Raw genomic sequence first — 18,113 nt, forward strand, 5'->3', positions numbered from 1 at the left:
CATGCTGCATGGTTGCTGGTAAAACAGGAAATGGGGTAAGTAATTTAGGCTGGGAATTTTTACTACCCTTTAAATATAAGCTACCTGATTCTTAAAGTACTTTTACTACTACTAGCTCTTTTTTTAGAGAGAGTTCACTAGCTGCTAGAGAAATTGGCACAAAGAGGAAATTTTTATTGTATATATTTAAGGTGTTAACCTTGTTTAATTGGTTTATTTGCACAGCATATTAGTAGTCTATTAAAGCAGACTCATTTTTTTTTTTGGTAGATTTATCGTGAATGTAAATGCATGTAGTTTGGCAACTTATTTTAAAGGAACACATTTTATACTGGTCTTAGAAACTAAATTATAAAACTAATTATGCTATAAAAGATACATAGTAAAGTCCTAGTTAAGGCAGAACAACAGTGAGTTTATACATAGATAAGACATAGAAAACATAGGTCCACAATCCTTTATCTGAAACCCTTGGTGCCAAATGTGTTTTGAAATTTAGAATTTTTTAGACTTTGGAAATGTAATGCAGTATAAATACCATATATAATATACCCATCTCCTCCAGGGTCTGGCGTAGTACTATATAATCAAACATTAATATTTCTGCAGTGAAATATATGAATAGTCACACTAAATTTGATAAACAAAGTCTAAATAAATAGTCTCACATGTTCAAGTCATAGTTTGGTTGCCAACTGAGTTAAGGAAAAAATCTTTAATTTCCCAGAGCTTTCTGGATTTTGAAATTAAAAATTTTATACCAGTATGAAAAGGACCATGTGACTACTGGAGTTTCCTGTGTACTCTGGAAAGAAAACCACAGAGAGAAGTATAAATTTCTGTATCAGAATCTCATACTTGGTGTTTTATAGAAAATTGGTTGATTTGGCTTTTGTGTGTGTGTTGTATTTCACATCTGCATTTTTAAAAGGGTAATAACCACATATTTATTAAAGGTTTGGGGGTTCTGTTAGGTATGTTAAATTAGTCTCCAATGCTTGTGATTCTGGCATAATAAAATTTGATCCTATGTTTGAGAAATTTGTTAGCATAGTCAAGTCAGAGCATGCTATTTTTTAAATGTTTCCAGTTTCCATCTACCTTGCTTGCTGTTGTTATTTCTTATTGAAGGATTTTAAACTAAGCTTAGTTCTTCCAAAGATCCTGATCAATATAGGGATACTAGAACAGAAAAAAATATAGAATAGTAGTCTTTTCTCTCAGTGTCCCTAGTTCATTCTAATATCAAAAGGTTGTGGAGGAATTGCCGTTAAAGAATTGATTCAAGGAATTTAGGAAAAAATGTATTGGATATTTTGGTTCATGTTTGCTTTAGAATGGTTATCCTGTTGTATCTATAGCAAAAGTGATCGTAATTGATATCCTCATCCTTAGTTATCTAACAGAGGAAAGAGGGAAATGCAGTTACTAAGTGTTAAATTGGTACTGAATTTACCTTAATGACTACTGATTCCTCTAAAGGACCATCAGCCATAAGCTAAGGACCTTTGTGAAAACATTCACCCTAAATTATATTAGAAAAGCTATTAGCCACATTCAACTTGCAGGATTGAAAATTTGGAGTTTTAAGTATTGTATTTTTGCCTTAAATGTGAGGTTAAGGTTTCCAAAATGTCTCTTAACCCTTTCTTATAGCTCTTTAATCTGGAAGGAAAAAATACCTGTAGTTGAAGTTTTTAAACTGGACTAAGGTGCTTCAAATGTTTTTCAAAGACATGAGGGACTTAAAGTATCAGTTTTCTTAAATATATAATGAGTAATGTTTTAATCCATTTTTAGGATTGGCTTTGGCTACAATCCTTTGTACTCTCTAGAGTCTAAACAATTTTTAAACGGTTTTCCATTCTTGTGTTTTGTTTCACCTTTTTATTCTTTAAAATGTGTGCTCATACCTTAATTATTTACCTTTCAACTGTGATGCTATTTTATGCAAATATCATTAGTTAAACTGTTGGTACAATATCAAGGTAGTCCTTGAAAATTTCTAAAACGTTTCTGATAGAGAATGAGGAATGGTTTATGAAGCTAAAACGCTTAGTGTTTGAATAAGTTCTTAAGTGTAAAGAAGTAACTTAATTTTTTTATCAGATGTAGGGCTTATCAGAGTATTTCATTGTTAAACCACAATCCCAAAGCATATGAAAGCATTCTGTTTAACCAATTATTCTCAGCTGGATAAGAATGGGTAGATCAACTATTTCTTAATTTGCATTTTTAGAGGAACAGTGGTCTTTATATGTGTGTGTGTGTGTGTGTGTGTGTGTATATATTTAGATCAATTAAGTTTAGCCATTAGCTAAATTATGTTTTGTTTTCTACCTGTAGTTCATAGCGTCTTTTGGTCTTGAGGAATTAAATTACAATGGATATTGACTATATTGTCCTTTCTAATAGTGAAAATAGGACATTGAAAGAAATGATTCACAAGTTGGCCTAAACACCTCTTTTGTTAAAAGCAGTCCTGTAAATAGCTATAGGACTGATTTGAAGTTTTAATTATTTGAATGATACGGCCTGTTTAATAGTGATATTGCAGAGTAGGACTGTTTAAATATTACCATACCATGTTTTTCTTTCCTTTTACTTCAGTTCCTTTCTATCTCATTTTAGGTTACAAACTAAAAGCTAGAACTCATAATTGGGACTTCCCCAAACCTATTTATTGGCTCATGAGTAGATTTGGGGGGAATGTAAAATATTTATTGAGATATTTATATGTTGTTAAATTGATGAGCATTCTAGAACACTGATACTTTAGGATTTAATACTTCTTCTTTACCAGTAAAGAGAAGTACAGCTTTTACATTGATTTCCCAAAAGTAAGCCCCCATTATCAGGAAGAGAGTAGATACAAGCATTTTTGGTCTGAGATAATTGTAATACACAGTTTGTAGTTTCTAAGCAATAAATAATCCTCTCTATTCCACCTTTCCATCTTCTGATGTATAAATCCTGGAATCTGGCAATTCTATCTCAGAAAAACCTCATTTGTATGCTTTTGTCTTTGAAGCTTCAAAAACTGTCTTACATGCCATTAAAAAAAGCAGTTTCTTGATTCTACTAGAATATAGGTCCATGAACTGAGGAATTTTTGTCTGCTTTGGTCTCTGCTTTCTATCTAATGTGTAGAATAGTGCCTGGGGACATAGTAGGCACTCAATAATACATACTTTTTAATAATCACATAAATTCTTGCTTTCATAAAAATGAAGCATTTCATGTCAGTGAATTAATTTTTATGTTATTCAGAAAGCAGAGTCTGTCGCTGGGAAGAAATGATATAGTTCAGCTAAAAGAAGCCTACAAATGGATAACTCACCCCCTGTTTTCAGAGGAACTGGGTGTTCCCATTGATGGAAAGGTATTGGGTCATCAGCATTGTTAATTTTATTCTGTGGTTTTACTAGTTTTACTTCATTATATGGCAGAGTTTTGGTTATCCAAAAGAATCTTCTCTTTCAATAATCCAATGAAGGATTTTTAAGCTTTTAAAATGTTAATTTCTAACAGTCTTAAATTGAGGTTAAAGGTTTTCTTTCTTTCTTTTTTTTTTTTTTTTAAAGATTTCTTTGTGATCCAAGACACTTATAACAGGTGCAGTGTATCCTAATTGACCTTAAAAGGTTAGAAGTGAACCTTTGCCTTTAGTATATTTATAGTTTAATTAGAGAGACAGATTTACTGATACAAAGCTAAACATAAATAACTATGAACAAGTGTGGAGTCAACTCTAGACTATTTAATTTTGGTTATCTCTGGCTAATTTTGTTTTCAAATATGCAGACAGACCCTATTCAACTACAATGAGCGTGGGCTCAACCTATCCCACCTTGTTGGTATCTGAGGTCCCTCTGTTTAATTTTAAGCAGACTGCCTTTGAAATGAGAACACTTACCATCTCCCCTATTCCAAGGCAGACCTTGCCTCAGCCTTTGAAATGGATTGAATTTTAGAGAAGAGTTCAGTAGGTTTCCAGACATGGAAACAGGACATATTCCCAGCTCCTCTTAAATTAGACTTTAATAGTATGGCCTCATTGCTTCATCATTTTGCGTGAAGGAAATTCCCTGAATATCAGACACACCCCTATTCAAGTAAAGTCACAAAACCATCTTTCAAAGCTAAGTAATTAAAAAATTTTCCTCGTTCTGAATTATATAGCTCTGTTTCCCTCTGTTAGTAAGAATAAGCTCTGTCCTTTAAACTGAATACTAAGAGACTAGAGAATAAAACCACTTCACAGATAGTATGAAGAGGAAATGAGGTGATGAAAGTACTTTGGAAATTAGAGAAGTCATTGATGCAAAATATTTTAACCTCAAATTTCAGTTTGAAGCACAGATAATTTTACATGTTGAATCAGTGAGAACAGAAAATAGAAAACAAAAGATGCGGTAATGTTCTAATGGATTCAGGATGAATGAAGTTTTCTTGAGTAAAAGGAATGTGTTGTAATTTTAATTTTATTTTGTAGATTAGACTAGAGCAAAAATTTAGCTATTCACTATCATGATTATAGAGTCGCTAATAGGCCTGCTGACGATCCGATGCAATCAGTAAATATAGAACTCAATAAAAAAGGAAAAATTGTTATATGGTATGATATTTATATATTTTTCTCAGTGTGGAATTTTGTATAATCTCCATGGAGGTAAATGTATATAGAGTATGAACTTGTGCTTTTTTGTGTACAAGGATGTTCATTGTGGCATTTTTTAAAAACAGAAAAACTTAACTACAACTTAAACGTCCAACAGTCCCTAGAGTGGAAAAGATGTTCATGATGCAATATTAATTGAATTAAGCAATTTTCCAAGTCTGTTTAATATACAAAGAAGTATATACATTTATGTTTATATTCATAAAAATGGCTAGAAGGAAACATGCCAAACTGTTACTGGTTCTACCTCAGTGGAATGGGATTGAAAACCCATCCTGTTTATTTTATAATTTATTATCATCACTCTTTTAATAAAACAAATAATTAAGATCTTGCTTTTAAAAGTCAAATCCGTTAAGAAGTTTGAGCACTTAAAACAAGCCTCATACAGAGTTTTTAAGCATGTGCATAAAGTGCTATTTGCTTTGCTAATAATTCTAATCATAGTACTGACAGGAGTAATTCTTCATTTCTTTCAGTTATCCCTTTCCAATTCCCTGAATTCTCATTCATCTTCATACCTAATTGTACATTTATATATTTTTCTCAGTGTGGAATTTTGTATAATCTTATACAAAATTTATACATGTAGAAAAAATATACTTGTACAAAAATGTATACATGTACAAAAAATCATACAGATTTATTTTAAAATTTGTTTTAAACTTGTTTTTTGTAGGATCACTGATGATTGAGTTTTAGAAGTTAAAAAAAAAAAAAGACGATTTCCTTTACAGCTGCCCTGTGAACAAGCTGATTTGAAAACAGTAGTATTTCCAGTTTTCCTTGTCACTCTTTTTCTGAGCCAATCTTTGAGAGTTAATTTCTGTTTCCATTCATAAGTTGTCAGATGTTAGTTTCCTTTTGCTCATCTTTAAACTGTCTTTATAATTTTTAGAGCTTGTTTGAAGTGAGTGTGGTCTTTGCTCACCCAGAAACAGTTGAGGATTGCCACTTCCTGTAAGTTACAATGTAAACAACAATGCCAATTGTGCAACATTGTTAATATTTTTTGATTTTCATGAAAATAGTATTGTTCTTCTTTCTAATGAGCCTGTCAGAACTTGTCATGTCTTAGTAGGTTGTGAGCTGTCTGATATAAGGGTCTAGGCAAACCAATGCAGCTCATATAGGGATTCATTTTGTCTGCTTCTGATATCCTGAATTTAGCAGCCATGTTGTATAAAATATATTTGAATTTTATCCTCCCCAAAATAAACTCATTAATCTTTTATATTACCTTGAATTTTACTTAGACGTGTGATATGCCCAGATTGTTTCAAGCCAGCCAAAAACAAAAAGGTAAGGATTCCTGCTTCTTACTCTTTAGTGAGTTTTGTCTGAGCTGAACATTCAAATTAACAACAAAAAGGATATGCATTAGAAATGTTGGCAATCTATTATACTAAGAATCAGTCTTTAAATATTTCCATTTGCTACATTTAATTTAATTTTTTCAATTCTCAACACTTTTGCCTTTGGCTGGGAAGTCGTAACACACAAATGTTCTCATGCTTGTGTCAGTGTCTGGATTGTTTCCCCAAGATTATGTCATCTGGGAAAATACCTGTTCAGTATCATCACCGTTCCAAACTTTTGTCTAATATTTATTTTCTAGAAATCGGTATTTTGAAAATATAATCCAGAGTAAATTATTTTATTTAGAACAGTCCTGAGTTAATAGAGCCTATTTCAGCCTACATTTGCCAAAAGGTATTTTATTTAAACTCTCCTTTACTGTCTGATGTGAGCTGGTTAATGAGAAAAATTAGTTAGCATGTACTTTTAGTTTCTATAATGCCAGGATAGAGTGGCATGGCACGATATTGGCAAGCTTTCACACCCCAGTTACTTAGCTGGTTTTGTGTAGACTCAGGCATTCCTAGTTTTACCGACATCCATTTTGCTGTTGTGGTTGTTAAAAAGAATATAAGTTTATTGCCAAAGATACATCTTTTGGTCTTTCCTCTTGCCAGGGGTGGGAGGGGAGGGTTGGGGAGTTTGTAACATTTGCCAAATGCCCTGTGTGGAAATAATCAGAAATGCAGGAAGCCTAAAACACTGCTTGCCTCCTTTTCTCACATCATGGTATACCTAGAACATTACCGTGTTTGGCCAGCACCCTGAGGTTAACAGATGAAGTTGCTCGAAGTTGTAAGCAATAGGCCTGGGGGTTCTCATTGTTCCAGGACCTGCCCCTCAGCCCTTGTGAACTAGAGGGATCTGGGCACAACTGTAGCCCAGTGGTATGCTTTGCCATACCAATTGGGAAGCTCTGCCCAAATGAGCTGGAAGCCATATTTATATTAAAGATCTAGTTTTATTTTTTGTTATCTTTGAGGAAGTATATAAGTACCAGCATCAAATAATAGAGTAAGGAAGTTTTTGTCAAACGATCATGGACACCACGCCATTTGGCCAGTAGGTGTTGTATAGTCTTAAGTGTAGTTTTCCTGCCTTATGGCTGGGAATAATTTGAATGACGTTTTGAGATTCTTTCAGGCCTAAGATTTCATATCTTAACAAACAGGCACTTAATTTTTAATTCTAACCCTACGACACCTTAGGGTTCCCCAGAATATGGTTTAGAAAATCATTTCTTTGATGATAAACTGTTTAGATACCTACATTATTCTTCTTTTCAGTCAAGTATAATTTCTCATAACAGAAGAAATAATTGTGATTTATCATAGTGACCACAAATATATGCACTAATTAGTTCTAGTATATCTACCATGAGGTTTGGTTTTTCTTATTTTAAAAAACCCAGAGTGGGACATTTGTAGATGCCCTTTTATTCAGTATAGTGGATTCATTTACTTTCTCAGAGGTTGGTGAGTGATATTGAATTGCTAGATGCCAAGTCAGGCTGGTTGGCTCTGTTTTACCCCTTACCCTGGCAGCCAACTCCTAAATTATATACCGTGGCCCCTGAAGGGATGTAGGGAAGAAAAGATAGATGGATCAGTCTAAATTTCTTTTGAGGTCTAGGAAAAAATATTCAAAGCACATTTCCTGCAATGCCATCATTTTTGTATTCGAAGAATACCACATTTTGAGGGGAATGGGAGAGTGCAGTGAAGAAGACATATTCTGCTAGATCCACCTGGTATTCTAGACACAGACTAGATTGAAGAGAAGGGTTGTAGGGTCTACCAGTCACAGAGCTGACAGTATGAACACTTGTGCTTCATTTATTTTCTTGAAGTTATTAAGTATTTCTCCCTTTTAAGTATGGTTTAAAATGATACAATTTCTCCAACCATGTTCTTTGTTTCAACTCTGATGTTTTCTTCTATAGGTGATAAAATGTCTTTTCTTTTCATTTTACCCTATATAGTCAGTATTCACTAGAATGGCAGTTATGAAAGCTTTGAATAAGATTAAAGAAGAGGATTTCTGCAAGTAAGTAGAATTATAGAAACAAGAAATAATCATGGAATTTTAGAATAAAGGGGATGTTAGAAATAATCGGATTATCTCTAAAACAAGACTGGATATATTTTAGGGAACAGGATTGTGTCTTAATCTTTATTATATCCCCAATCCCTGGCTCAGTATCTGGCATGTAGTGGTGTTCAGTAAATGTCAGATTAATATTTGAATTTATGAATCATGTCCAACTTCTTTATCTTTTATAGGAGGATATTGAGGTCCAAAGAGGGAGTTGACTTGCCTAAGATTTCAACTGGGCAATAGAGAGTGTACATAGAGCCAGGTTTCCTGATTCTCCAGCCTACTACTGACCCCATTACATCCCTCATCCTGGTTTTCCTGTTATTGTACATCTCCAGAAGAGGGAGAAAAGGGCTCCTGGGTTTCCTTTCTTTTTTTTTTTTTTTTTTCTGAGTTTCCTTTCTTGTTAAAATATACTGAACTACAGTAAATCTTAGATTTAATTCTCAGTGTGTTCATTTTATTTAATAAAATATTATCATAGTTATCCTTCCAGAAGAAGTTATGAGGAAGGTTTCATATATTTTACTGACTAAACATGAGTCTCAGAATGGAAATATTTTTATTAAAAAAAAATTTTTTTTTTTTTGGCCACGCTGCGTGGCTTGTGGGATCTTAGTTCCCCGAACAGGGATTGAACCTGTGCCCCTTGCAGTTGAAGCACAGAGTCCTAACCACTGGACTGCCAGGGAATTCCCTATTAAACTTTAGGAAGTAAAGACAGTTACTCTACAGGCAATAGTTCCTGAGTTTCTAAGTGATTTCTTTGTTAAGACATCTTGGGAAACGGAATGAAAACTTTAAGACAAGCATTTTGGATTAAGTCCACATCTAGTCATTTATAGGTAGATTCCATTCCATGGCTTTGGAATTTCTCAGATGGTGGACAGAGAATAAAGCCATACATTGCTCTTTCTGGTCTGTCCTCAGCTGGATTGAAGTTTCTTAGCTAAAGGACAGAGTCTGCCATATTCCACTTTTTCTGGCTCTGTGGTCTGATTCCCAAGGTCATAGTTGAAATGAAGAGGAAAAAGAGAGAAAAATGGTGGAGTACCCTCCCCACAGGTGGGACATGCTTATGTGGCCAGTCTCTGACTGCACACCGGCTTTACCCAAATGACTGAGGACCTTGTCAGCCAGCAGCAAATGTTCTTGGATAGCAAAATGAACCTGGAGAGGTTTCCACTACATATAGATGGATTTTTTTCCCAAATCTCCAGGTTGATTTTGGAAACTGTCATTTGGGAACATGAGGCCTTCTGAGCATGAATGTTATTAGCGAGCCCTTATTTACTTAGTGCCACTCTCATGTGTTAAAAGTGGTACTCCAGAGGCCTAAGAGACCCTTATGGTTCCAAAACTTAAAATTAGGGAGAGGCTTAGTCCTTGAGAGACTCAGGCTCTGTGTAACTCAGACAGTGCTGATTCATCTTAGTTATGTGGTTCAATATCATGTCTGGAAAATAGTAGCTGTAAAATTTATTTTGTTTTGCAGGCAGTTTCCTTGTCCTCCAAACTCACCAAAGGCTGTATGCAGTGTTGTTGAAATTGAATGTGCTCATGGTGCTGTTTTTGTGGCTGGTAAAATATTTAGTCCAGGATATACTTACATTGTCAATTTTCTCTCCTTTCTGAAAAACTCAACTAACTCCTCCTCTGTTTCCTTCTTACTATTGTTATTAATTTCTGATTAGTTAACTCTTTTGAGAACTAGAGCTGATAACCAAGTTTATTGTAGGTTCTGTAGGCATTCTTAAGGGTCACTCAGGAGATTTGTTATTTAAAATGCCATGTTGAAGGGAAATGATACTTCCCAGGTTTTAATAGTTTTCATCAGAGATGGCCAGGTGAAAATATGGGTACATGTACAGACCTGAAACTGGTCAGGAGAAGGGAGAGGATGTTTTATAACATGAAATCAATCCTGAAAAAAGTTATTTTATTATCTGCAAAATGACTAAACATTTGGCTTCTGCCTGGAAAAAGAAATTGTTGCATTGACTTTCCCAAGAGGTAAATCGGGTAGACAGTTTTTGTTTTGAAAGCTACAGCTGTTTCATAGTAATAGCTGAAACGAAATTGCTCTTTAGTCTTGACTATAATACCCTGCCCTGGGGTAATAAAAGCTACCTGCCTTGGCGTAGCTTTTTTCATAAAACAGTGAGTCATATTCTGTTAGGGTTTTTTTTTTGTTGTTTTTTTTTTTGCTTACAAAAACTTCAAAATTTCCTGTATTTGAATTCTTTGGAATACATTATCACCAATGAGTATTACACTGAGAGTATTATTAACCAGGCATAAAAACAGTAGGTACTGTTTTTTTAAGTGATTCACAGTGTGTTCCATAATATTGTAACTTGTTCAGTCAGCCAAAAAGATTAATAAGTATTTTGAGCATTCCTTTAGAACTCATTTGATGATTCATATCGTGTCTTTAGCCATCTCTTCTATTGCTACCTTAAATTTTTTCATTTAATTATGTGTATGTGTTGACTCTCCAAATTAGATTGTAAGTTAGTTGAAGGCTAAGCCTTGTTTTATATCATATCACCTAGGATACTGGCACTCAATAAATAGCTGTTGCTTTCCTTTTTATCCTATTGTGTTAAGCACACCATTCCATCCAGGTAACCTTTATATTTCTTTGGCAGGGAGATATAATAAATACTCCAGGAATCTACCACAAACTCCTTGGATAATTGATGGAGAAAGGAAGCTGGACTCTTCAGTGGAAGAATTAATTTCAGACCATCTTTTGACAGTGTTCAAAGCAGAGAGTAAGTGTTATAATATTCATATTTCAGATACATTGTCATTCATGAATAGACTTCTTGGAGGTGGCAGGAAAGATTTCTATATTTTGTAAACCACCACCAAGTCTGGGCCCCTTGGCTGGCAGCTTCCTGCGAACAGGGACCGCCGTGTCCTGAGCTGCTCTGCCCTGGGCTGGATTTGAGCCAAGGTGCCCTAGGATTTCTTTCCTCTCTCAAGATTACGCTTTTTCCTGGGCAAATTCAAAACAATTGAAACTACTTTAAATGAATGCACTTAAGCTCTGACCTTGGGACACCTTGAGCCTCTGCCTCTTTTTGGGAATATGAGGTAATTAAAATACAGCTTCCACATCCAGTGCCTGTTCAAGAATAATCACTGGCAAATGCCCAGCTTCCATCTTAACGGCTAAAGTGTCCTAGAATAAAGTTCAGGCCTAGAGAAAATAGATCAATAGCTACCATTTTACAAAGACTTAATAGTAGTTGTGTTGTTTTAATTTCCTAAGTATTAATGAGCCCAGGTTTGTGGGGTGAGTCAGAACTTGTCAGGCATATGCTTTCTTTGCTCAATAGGGCTATCAGGTCAAAGGAGTAAAAAACCTTGTGATTTCACCTAGGATTAGACTAGAGGAGAGGGACTAAGATTTCAATCACAAGAAACCATGTTGTACATCAGGAAAAACTGTAGACAATGAGTACATATATCATACTCTTTGGAGTGGGTCTCCTAGCATAATTAGAACACCTTTTTTTTAAAAAAAATATTTATTTATTTATTTGGTTATGCCGGGTCTTAGTTGCGGCAGGCAGGCTCCTTAGTTGTGGCATGTGGGCTCCTTAGTTGCGTCAGGCAGTCTCCTTAGTTGTGGCATGTGAACTCTTAGTTGCGGCATGCATGTGGGATCTAATTCCCTGACCAGGTATTGAACCTGAGGCCTTGCATTGGGAGCATGGAGTCTTAACCACTGCTCCACCAGGGAAGTCCCAGAACACCTTTTTTGAAGGACCAGATAGACCTAGACATCCATCTTTTTCTCTGACAAACCTTAAGACAAGCCTGCTTTAGGAATGGCGAGCAGGTGACCAAAATGAGACATGGCTATCCCTTCCAGCTCTCTGCTTGTTAAGAGGAAAGAGAAGCACTTCAAAAACCATATCCCTGGGGCTTCCCTGGTGGCGCAGTGGTTGAGAGTCTGCCTGCCAATGCAGGGGACACGGGTTTGAGCCCTGGTCTGGGAGGATCCCACATGCCGTGGAGCGACTAGGCCCATGAGCCACAATTGCTGAGCCTGTGCGTCTGGAGCCTGTGCTCCGCAACAAGAGAGGCCACGATAGTGAGAAGCCCGCGCACCGCGATGAAGAGTGGCCCCCACTTGCCGCAACTAGAGAAAGTCCTCGCACAGAAACGAAGACCCAACACAGCCATAAATAAATAAATAAATAAATAAATAAATAACCACCATATCCCTCAAGTAACCTAGCAACCTAATATTTTTCAAAATCTTAGCCATAAAGGGCTATTGCCATTAGCTTTGACCTACGTAATTTAATATTTACACGCTGGTTATCTCATAAGACTTATCCAAGTTACGAAGAAGTGAAAATAAAGCGTTAGCATGAAAAGTGTCCTTCAAACTCTTTTTGGGGGGCTACCTTATTCCCTTTCTGTAAGAAGATTCAAGATTTAGTTCTGATTATTTGGGTCCCAAGGAAGCCTCCATTACCAAGAGGGCTGTTGGGGGGCTCTGAAATAGCTATATGTTTCCCCCTTGCAATCTTTCATGAAGGTGATTTGTTGTCATTTTCCATTTGAGGAGGGGAAAAAAATTTCCCCAAACTGAAAATAAAGCAAACTGTGTGTTTAGCATCTGTAATTGTGTGCTGAGGAAATTTATTAAGAGCCGCTTGAGAAAAAGCAGACCTCTGGGCCTCTGTGCTAACTGGCTCCTTGTCATGAAATAAAACCTTGTTGTTCGAAATGCCTGATTAATAGCATCAATTTGCTAAACTTGTGCTTCTCAGATACATTACTCGTTACTTCTGTGATTCACATCTGACAACTCTGGGAAAATGGTTCTGACTGTTGTACCTCTGTGCTTTACAGCTCTATGAAAATAAACCAGTATTGCATGAAGCAGCCTAGCTACTTCTATAAAGCAGAAGTAACTAGTACTCCTTCCCCTCAGTGGGAGATACAGACTTGTTTCTCAGCCACTTCAGACTGACACATCATATTCTCTACTTGCCAGTTCTCTAGTTAATAAGTAAAACTTTGACACACTCTCAAAATCAATATGTCTAAGAAATGTTTTCCTAATACATTTATTACTTCACTTATGGAATAAATATTTGTCATGTCAGTTCCCTGCTGAAAACTGGTCAGTGACTAGCTACAGGGTAAAGTCCAAACTATATAACTTCATATTCTGAGACCGTCATCATCTGGCCTCTGCCCATCCTTCAGTCCCATTGTCTATCTGCCCCCAGGTATGAGAGCCACTACAGACTATCGAACCCCTTACAGTTCCTGATCATTCTTGCCCTTGGTTTTGTCCTTGTTGTTTGTTTGTTTGTATGTTTGAAATATCTGTTCCATTGAGCAGAAGTCTGTAGAACTCACAGGATTAGGGGAATAAGGCAAGGCGTAATGTGAGTTTAGAAAAATCAACTAAATTTTAAGCATATATTTCCTCATACTTAAGGCAGTGACTCCTTTTCCTTTTTTTGTCATTTATTATTCATAATTGCAAATTATTTTTTAAAGTTTGCCCCCTGAAGTATTTCTCAATGTAGGGTCCAAATTTGCAACATTTTTCTAAAAGATATAATAAATACCCCTTCTCCCTTAATCTGGATTTAATGTTTCTTTGGACTTCTCAAGAGCCTAGTTTTCTGTACTTTTTTCTTGTTGATGGGCTGGAATTTGTGGGAAGTTTTATGGGCTAATTTATGAATTTGAGATTTCTGGTCTGACTGAGTAGTCACTGGTAGATCTACCTCTTTGTGTCCTGTTCATTCCCTCCACCCCTATCAGTCACAGGTTATGGCTTAGTCACTGTAGGGCCCTGGTTCCCCAGTATTATGCCTGGATTAGAGATAGAGGCGGGCAGGTATAAGACAAACTACAGCCCCCCCCCCACCCCAGGGAGTATCTTTCAGCTTCCCAGATTCCATTTTGAACTCTCCGTGTAGCTATCCATCCCTAGTTAGCGCTACTCTTGAGTCTGTTGACTCTGACTAGAAGCTACTGATGTTGCTATAGGTTTATTAGCTGCTTGACAATGGAGTATAGACATGGAATGGAGGGTTCTTTGGGACTTAATGGTCCACAGAATCCTACTACCTGCCTGGTGTAGATTCTCCACCTGGAGAAGAGTCTGACATTGTGCCCCTCATGGCTGCCCGTTTGGCTAGTCCCCAGGTGTTAACACTGCACAAGTTACCCAGACCTCTAAGCAGCTTGAATTCTAGGCCGACCTTAGATACCTAGGCCTTACCTAACCAGTCCTGGGTTGGTCCTCTCTGGGAGACCCACAGTTTTGGGCCATGTGGGGCAGAGAAGAGCCCACTTCACCTTGGCAGTGGGTGACAGACAACAGCTTGGAGCCCATGTTTCCAACAAGTGTTGGCTTTGGCTTGCTAAAGGGATGTCTTAAAGGTGAAGGAAGGGTGAAATCTTACTTTCTTCACAGCTAAACATCCTAGAAAGGAGAGCTAATCTTCAGTGTAGTCTTTATAGCACTTTTCAAGCCTTTTAGCCTTCCTTTTTCTAAAATCTACATGGGACCTTTGCATATTGAACCTTTCCTGGGAGAAAAATGTCTGTCAAAATGGTACAGACCCTCCTTTCCTTCTACATTTCCTGTCTGTCCTTCCCAGCAATCTTGTCCTTCCTCATCTTGTGCTCTCCAAAGTGGCTGAACTATGGATTGACCAGGGTTTCCAAAACATCCTAGTCTTTCCCAATCCCTGGTACAAGAGGACTGATTGGTCTTGCTTGTCCCAGTTGGCACGAGTCTGAGCTCTTCCAGCTGTCTTTGTGGTGGTGCAGTGTAGACGTGATTAAGAGACTCTGGAGCCAGACTGCCAGGCTGGTTCAAATCCTGACCCTACCAATTACCAGTGATGTGATCTTAGGCACATTACTTATCCTGTCTCTGTCTCACCTTCCTTATAAGTAAAATGGGGATAATGATAGTATCTACCTCATAGTGTTAACATATATGAAGTACTTAGAATAATGCCTGCTCATGGTAATCTTTGCTGTGGTGAAATCATCAGTTAGTTCTGTATCTCAGAAAGTTGTCATGGAACCACTTCCCCTGCCCACCCACGCTGTATTGACCACTTTCCCATTCCAATATTTGCAGCTTTTAGTCTGTGATGATCCATCTATCTTAAAATGTATACTAGTTATATTGTGGTTCCAGCTTAGGTTTGCTTATATAATGAATTTGCTTTTAGAATCAAACCTTTTTTTTCCCCTCCTCTTCCTTTCATAGAGTTTAATTCTCAAATAATGTTTTTATTTTGTTTTCTTTTGTTTTAAGGAAAAGACGAAAGATAGATTTTTCACCATAAGTTTGTAGCCAGGGTGGTAGTGGGGCCTTCCTCCAAACAGTGCTCTGCCTTTGGCTTTCCCATGGGATGGTGGACTGGGATGATAAGTAAGGTCTGGCTTTGACATCAGAAACATCTAGCTCTGCCATTTAATCATGTTACCTTGGGAAAAGTACTTAACCTTTCAGAAGCTTGGTGTTCTTTTAATACCTAGCTCATAAGGTTATAATAAGGATTGAATGAAATAATGTATGCAGAATTTTAGCTCAGTACCTGATATGTAATAAGTGCTCAATAAATGGTATTTATTATTATCATTGCTATTTTTAGTAGAGATTGGGATTAGAGGCGTGATGATGACTATTCCTTGGGATTCCCCTGTAGATTGTTTAAGACAAATTGGGTTTCTACCAAAGGATGGGAATGAAAGTCTTAGCACTGTTATGTCTCTGATTTTTTTTTTTTCTTTATCTGCTTTCCAAAGGCTTTAATTTTTCATCCTCTGGGAGAGAAGATGTAGATGTGAGAACATTAGGAAATGGTAAGATTGCGACAATATCACTTGACTGGAACTAACTTTCAGATTATCACCCTTTTCAGACAGCAGCTTTTTTGTAGTCACTTAGTCAGAATCAAAGTTGGCAGAGCCCAGAGCTTCTCCATGTGAGGAAGACTTGTGGATTATGGAGCTACCCTTGTAAATAATATGACTATGTTTTAACAGGGATCATTTCTTCAGAGGCCATCTTTATTGAATACCTGTAGGTTATAAAGGATTTCTATGTGCATTAACAAAGAGGTGCCTGATTTTTTCCAAAAGTTTGATAATTAATTGTTCCTTTTAATAACATTTCAGTACCAGTACAGTTTTCAAAATGCATCTCATTTAAATTGCAAAATGTCTTCATTTAAAAAGTGCTTCTGCTCTCAGCCTTCATTTCTCTCATTTTACATTGTTGCATTACAAGAAGGATGATGAGAGTAATCCTGAGCTATTCGAGATTTATAGTCCCTTCTCATGGAATTGCAGCTTTTCATTTCACTAGGCTAGGAGAATGTATTTCAATTTGGTATACCTGGGCATTGCTGCATGTGACAACATTACGTTAGTGTAACCAAGTCAATTAGTGGCTGTTTGGATTTGATTTTGTAATTAACACAGGCTTGTTCATGGACTTTTGGGAAAGCAGTCGTTTTTACATATTGCCTGTCCTGGGGTTTAGCAGCCCCCAAAAAGCCCCTTGATTCTTTTCACACATTCTTCCCTCCCCCAGATGTAGTCATGTCACTAAACTTTCAGTCCTCTAGAGCTCAACTCGTTTTTTCACACCTCCTAACCCTCTTGCATTAGCCCAAATGTTAACTCCATCAACACGTTTCTGTTTCATGACGGGGTGTGTGCTGCCAGGAAGGCCCTTTGCAATTGAGCTGGTGAATCCTCATAGAGTACATTTCACTTCACAAGAAATTAAGGAACTTCAGCAGGTAAACCACTTCATGACATGGAAATTGTCATGTTTCTGCAACTCTGTAACTGAACTAGAGCTGCTAATTGTTTTTCTTTCTCTAATACTACAGAAAATTAATAACTCGTCTAACAAAATCCAAGTCCGTGACTTGCAGCTTGTCACAAGGTAAGGGTAGGCTCACTGGAGATGTTTTCAAGAGGGGAGTTTTGGTTGTAGATCATTTATCTGATAAGGGATTTGTATCCAGAATATATAAAGAACTCCTACAACTCAATAATAAGAAAATAACTCAAATAAAAATGGAGAGATGATTAAGTGAACATTTCTCCAAAAAGGATACACAAGATAAGCAGTGAATACATGAAAAAATGCTCAACATCATTAGTCATTACAGAAATGCAAATCAAAACCACAGTGAGATCCCACTTCACAAAAAGACAGAAAATAACAAGTGTTGGCAAGGATATGGAGAAATTGGATCCCTCATACATTGCTGTGGGATTATAAGTGGTGCCACTTTGGAAAACAGTTTGGCAGTTTCTCAAAAAGTTAAATATAGAGTAACCATATGGCCCAGCAGTTCCACTTCTAGATATATACCCACGAGAAATGGAAATGTACATCCACACAGAGACTTCTGCATGAATGTTTATAGTAGCATTACTCATAATAGCAAAAAAGTAGAAACAACCCAAATGTCTATGGATGAACAAAATGTGAATGTGGTATATCCATACAGTGGAATATCATTTAGTAATAAAAAGGAAGGAAGTACAGCTACATGCTACAACATGGATGAACCTTGAAAACGTTATAAAGTGAAAGAAGCCAGACATCAAATACCACTTATTGTATATTTTACAATATTCACATTTTAATATATGAAATGTTCAGAGTAGGAAAATCTATAGAGACAGAAAGTCAACAAGTGGTTGCCAAGGGCTGGGGGAAATGAGGAATGAGAAGTGATTGCAAATAGGTGTGGAGTTTCTCTTCTGGGGTGATGAAAGTATTCTAAAGTTAGATTGTGGTAATAGCTGCACAACTCTGTAAACGTACTAAAAATCACTGAATCGTTCAGTTACACAGGGAAATTGTATGTAAATTATATCTCAATAAATCTATTTTTAAAGAAAGGGAAGTTTGGGGCAAGTCTTGTCTGTATTTTATATA

The 18,113-nt window shown here is 36.6% G+C and overlaps 1 protein-coding gene across 9 annotated transcripts in view; it reads left to right on the forward strand.

Moving 5' to 3' along the window:
- PUS10 (pseudouridine synthase 10) overlaps nucleotides 1-18,113 on the forward strand; it is a 71,048-nt gene that overhangs the window by 39,380 nt on the left and 13,555 nt on the right. For all 9 annotated transcript variants that reach the window (XM_082358214.1, XM_082358211.1, XM_082358212.1 and 6 more), the window contains 10 exons: nucleotides 1-35; nucleotides 3,271-3,382; nucleotides 5,580-5,641; nucleotides 5,938-5,983; nucleotides 8,022-8,086; nucleotides 9,633-9,718; nucleotides 10,789-10,914; nucleotides 15,956-16,012; nucleotides 16,880-16,956; nucleotides 17,050-17,105. In XM_082358214.1, the coding sequence (XP_082214340.1) occupies nucleotides 1-35; nucleotides 3,271-3,382; nucleotides 5,580-5,641; nucleotides 5,938-5,983; nucleotides 8,022-8,086; nucleotides 9,633-9,718; nucleotides 10,789-10,914; nucleotides 15,956-16,012; nucleotides 16,880-16,956; nucleotides 17,050-17,105 (722 nt within the window). The remainder of the gene's footprint in view (nucleotides 36-3,270; nucleotides 3,383-5,579; nucleotides 5,642-5,937; nucleotides 5,984-8,021; nucleotides 8,087-9,632; nucleotides 9,719-10,788; nucleotides 10,915-15,955; nucleotides 16,013-16,879; nucleotides 16,957-17,049; nucleotides 17,106-18,113) is intronic.

Source organism: Balaenoptera borealis, assembly GCF_965194805.1.
Source record: "Balaenoptera borealis genome assembly, chromosome: 15".
Lineage (NCBI taxonomy): Eukaryota > Metazoa > Chordata > Mammalia > Artiodactyla > Balaenopteridae > Balaenoptera > Balaenoptera borealis.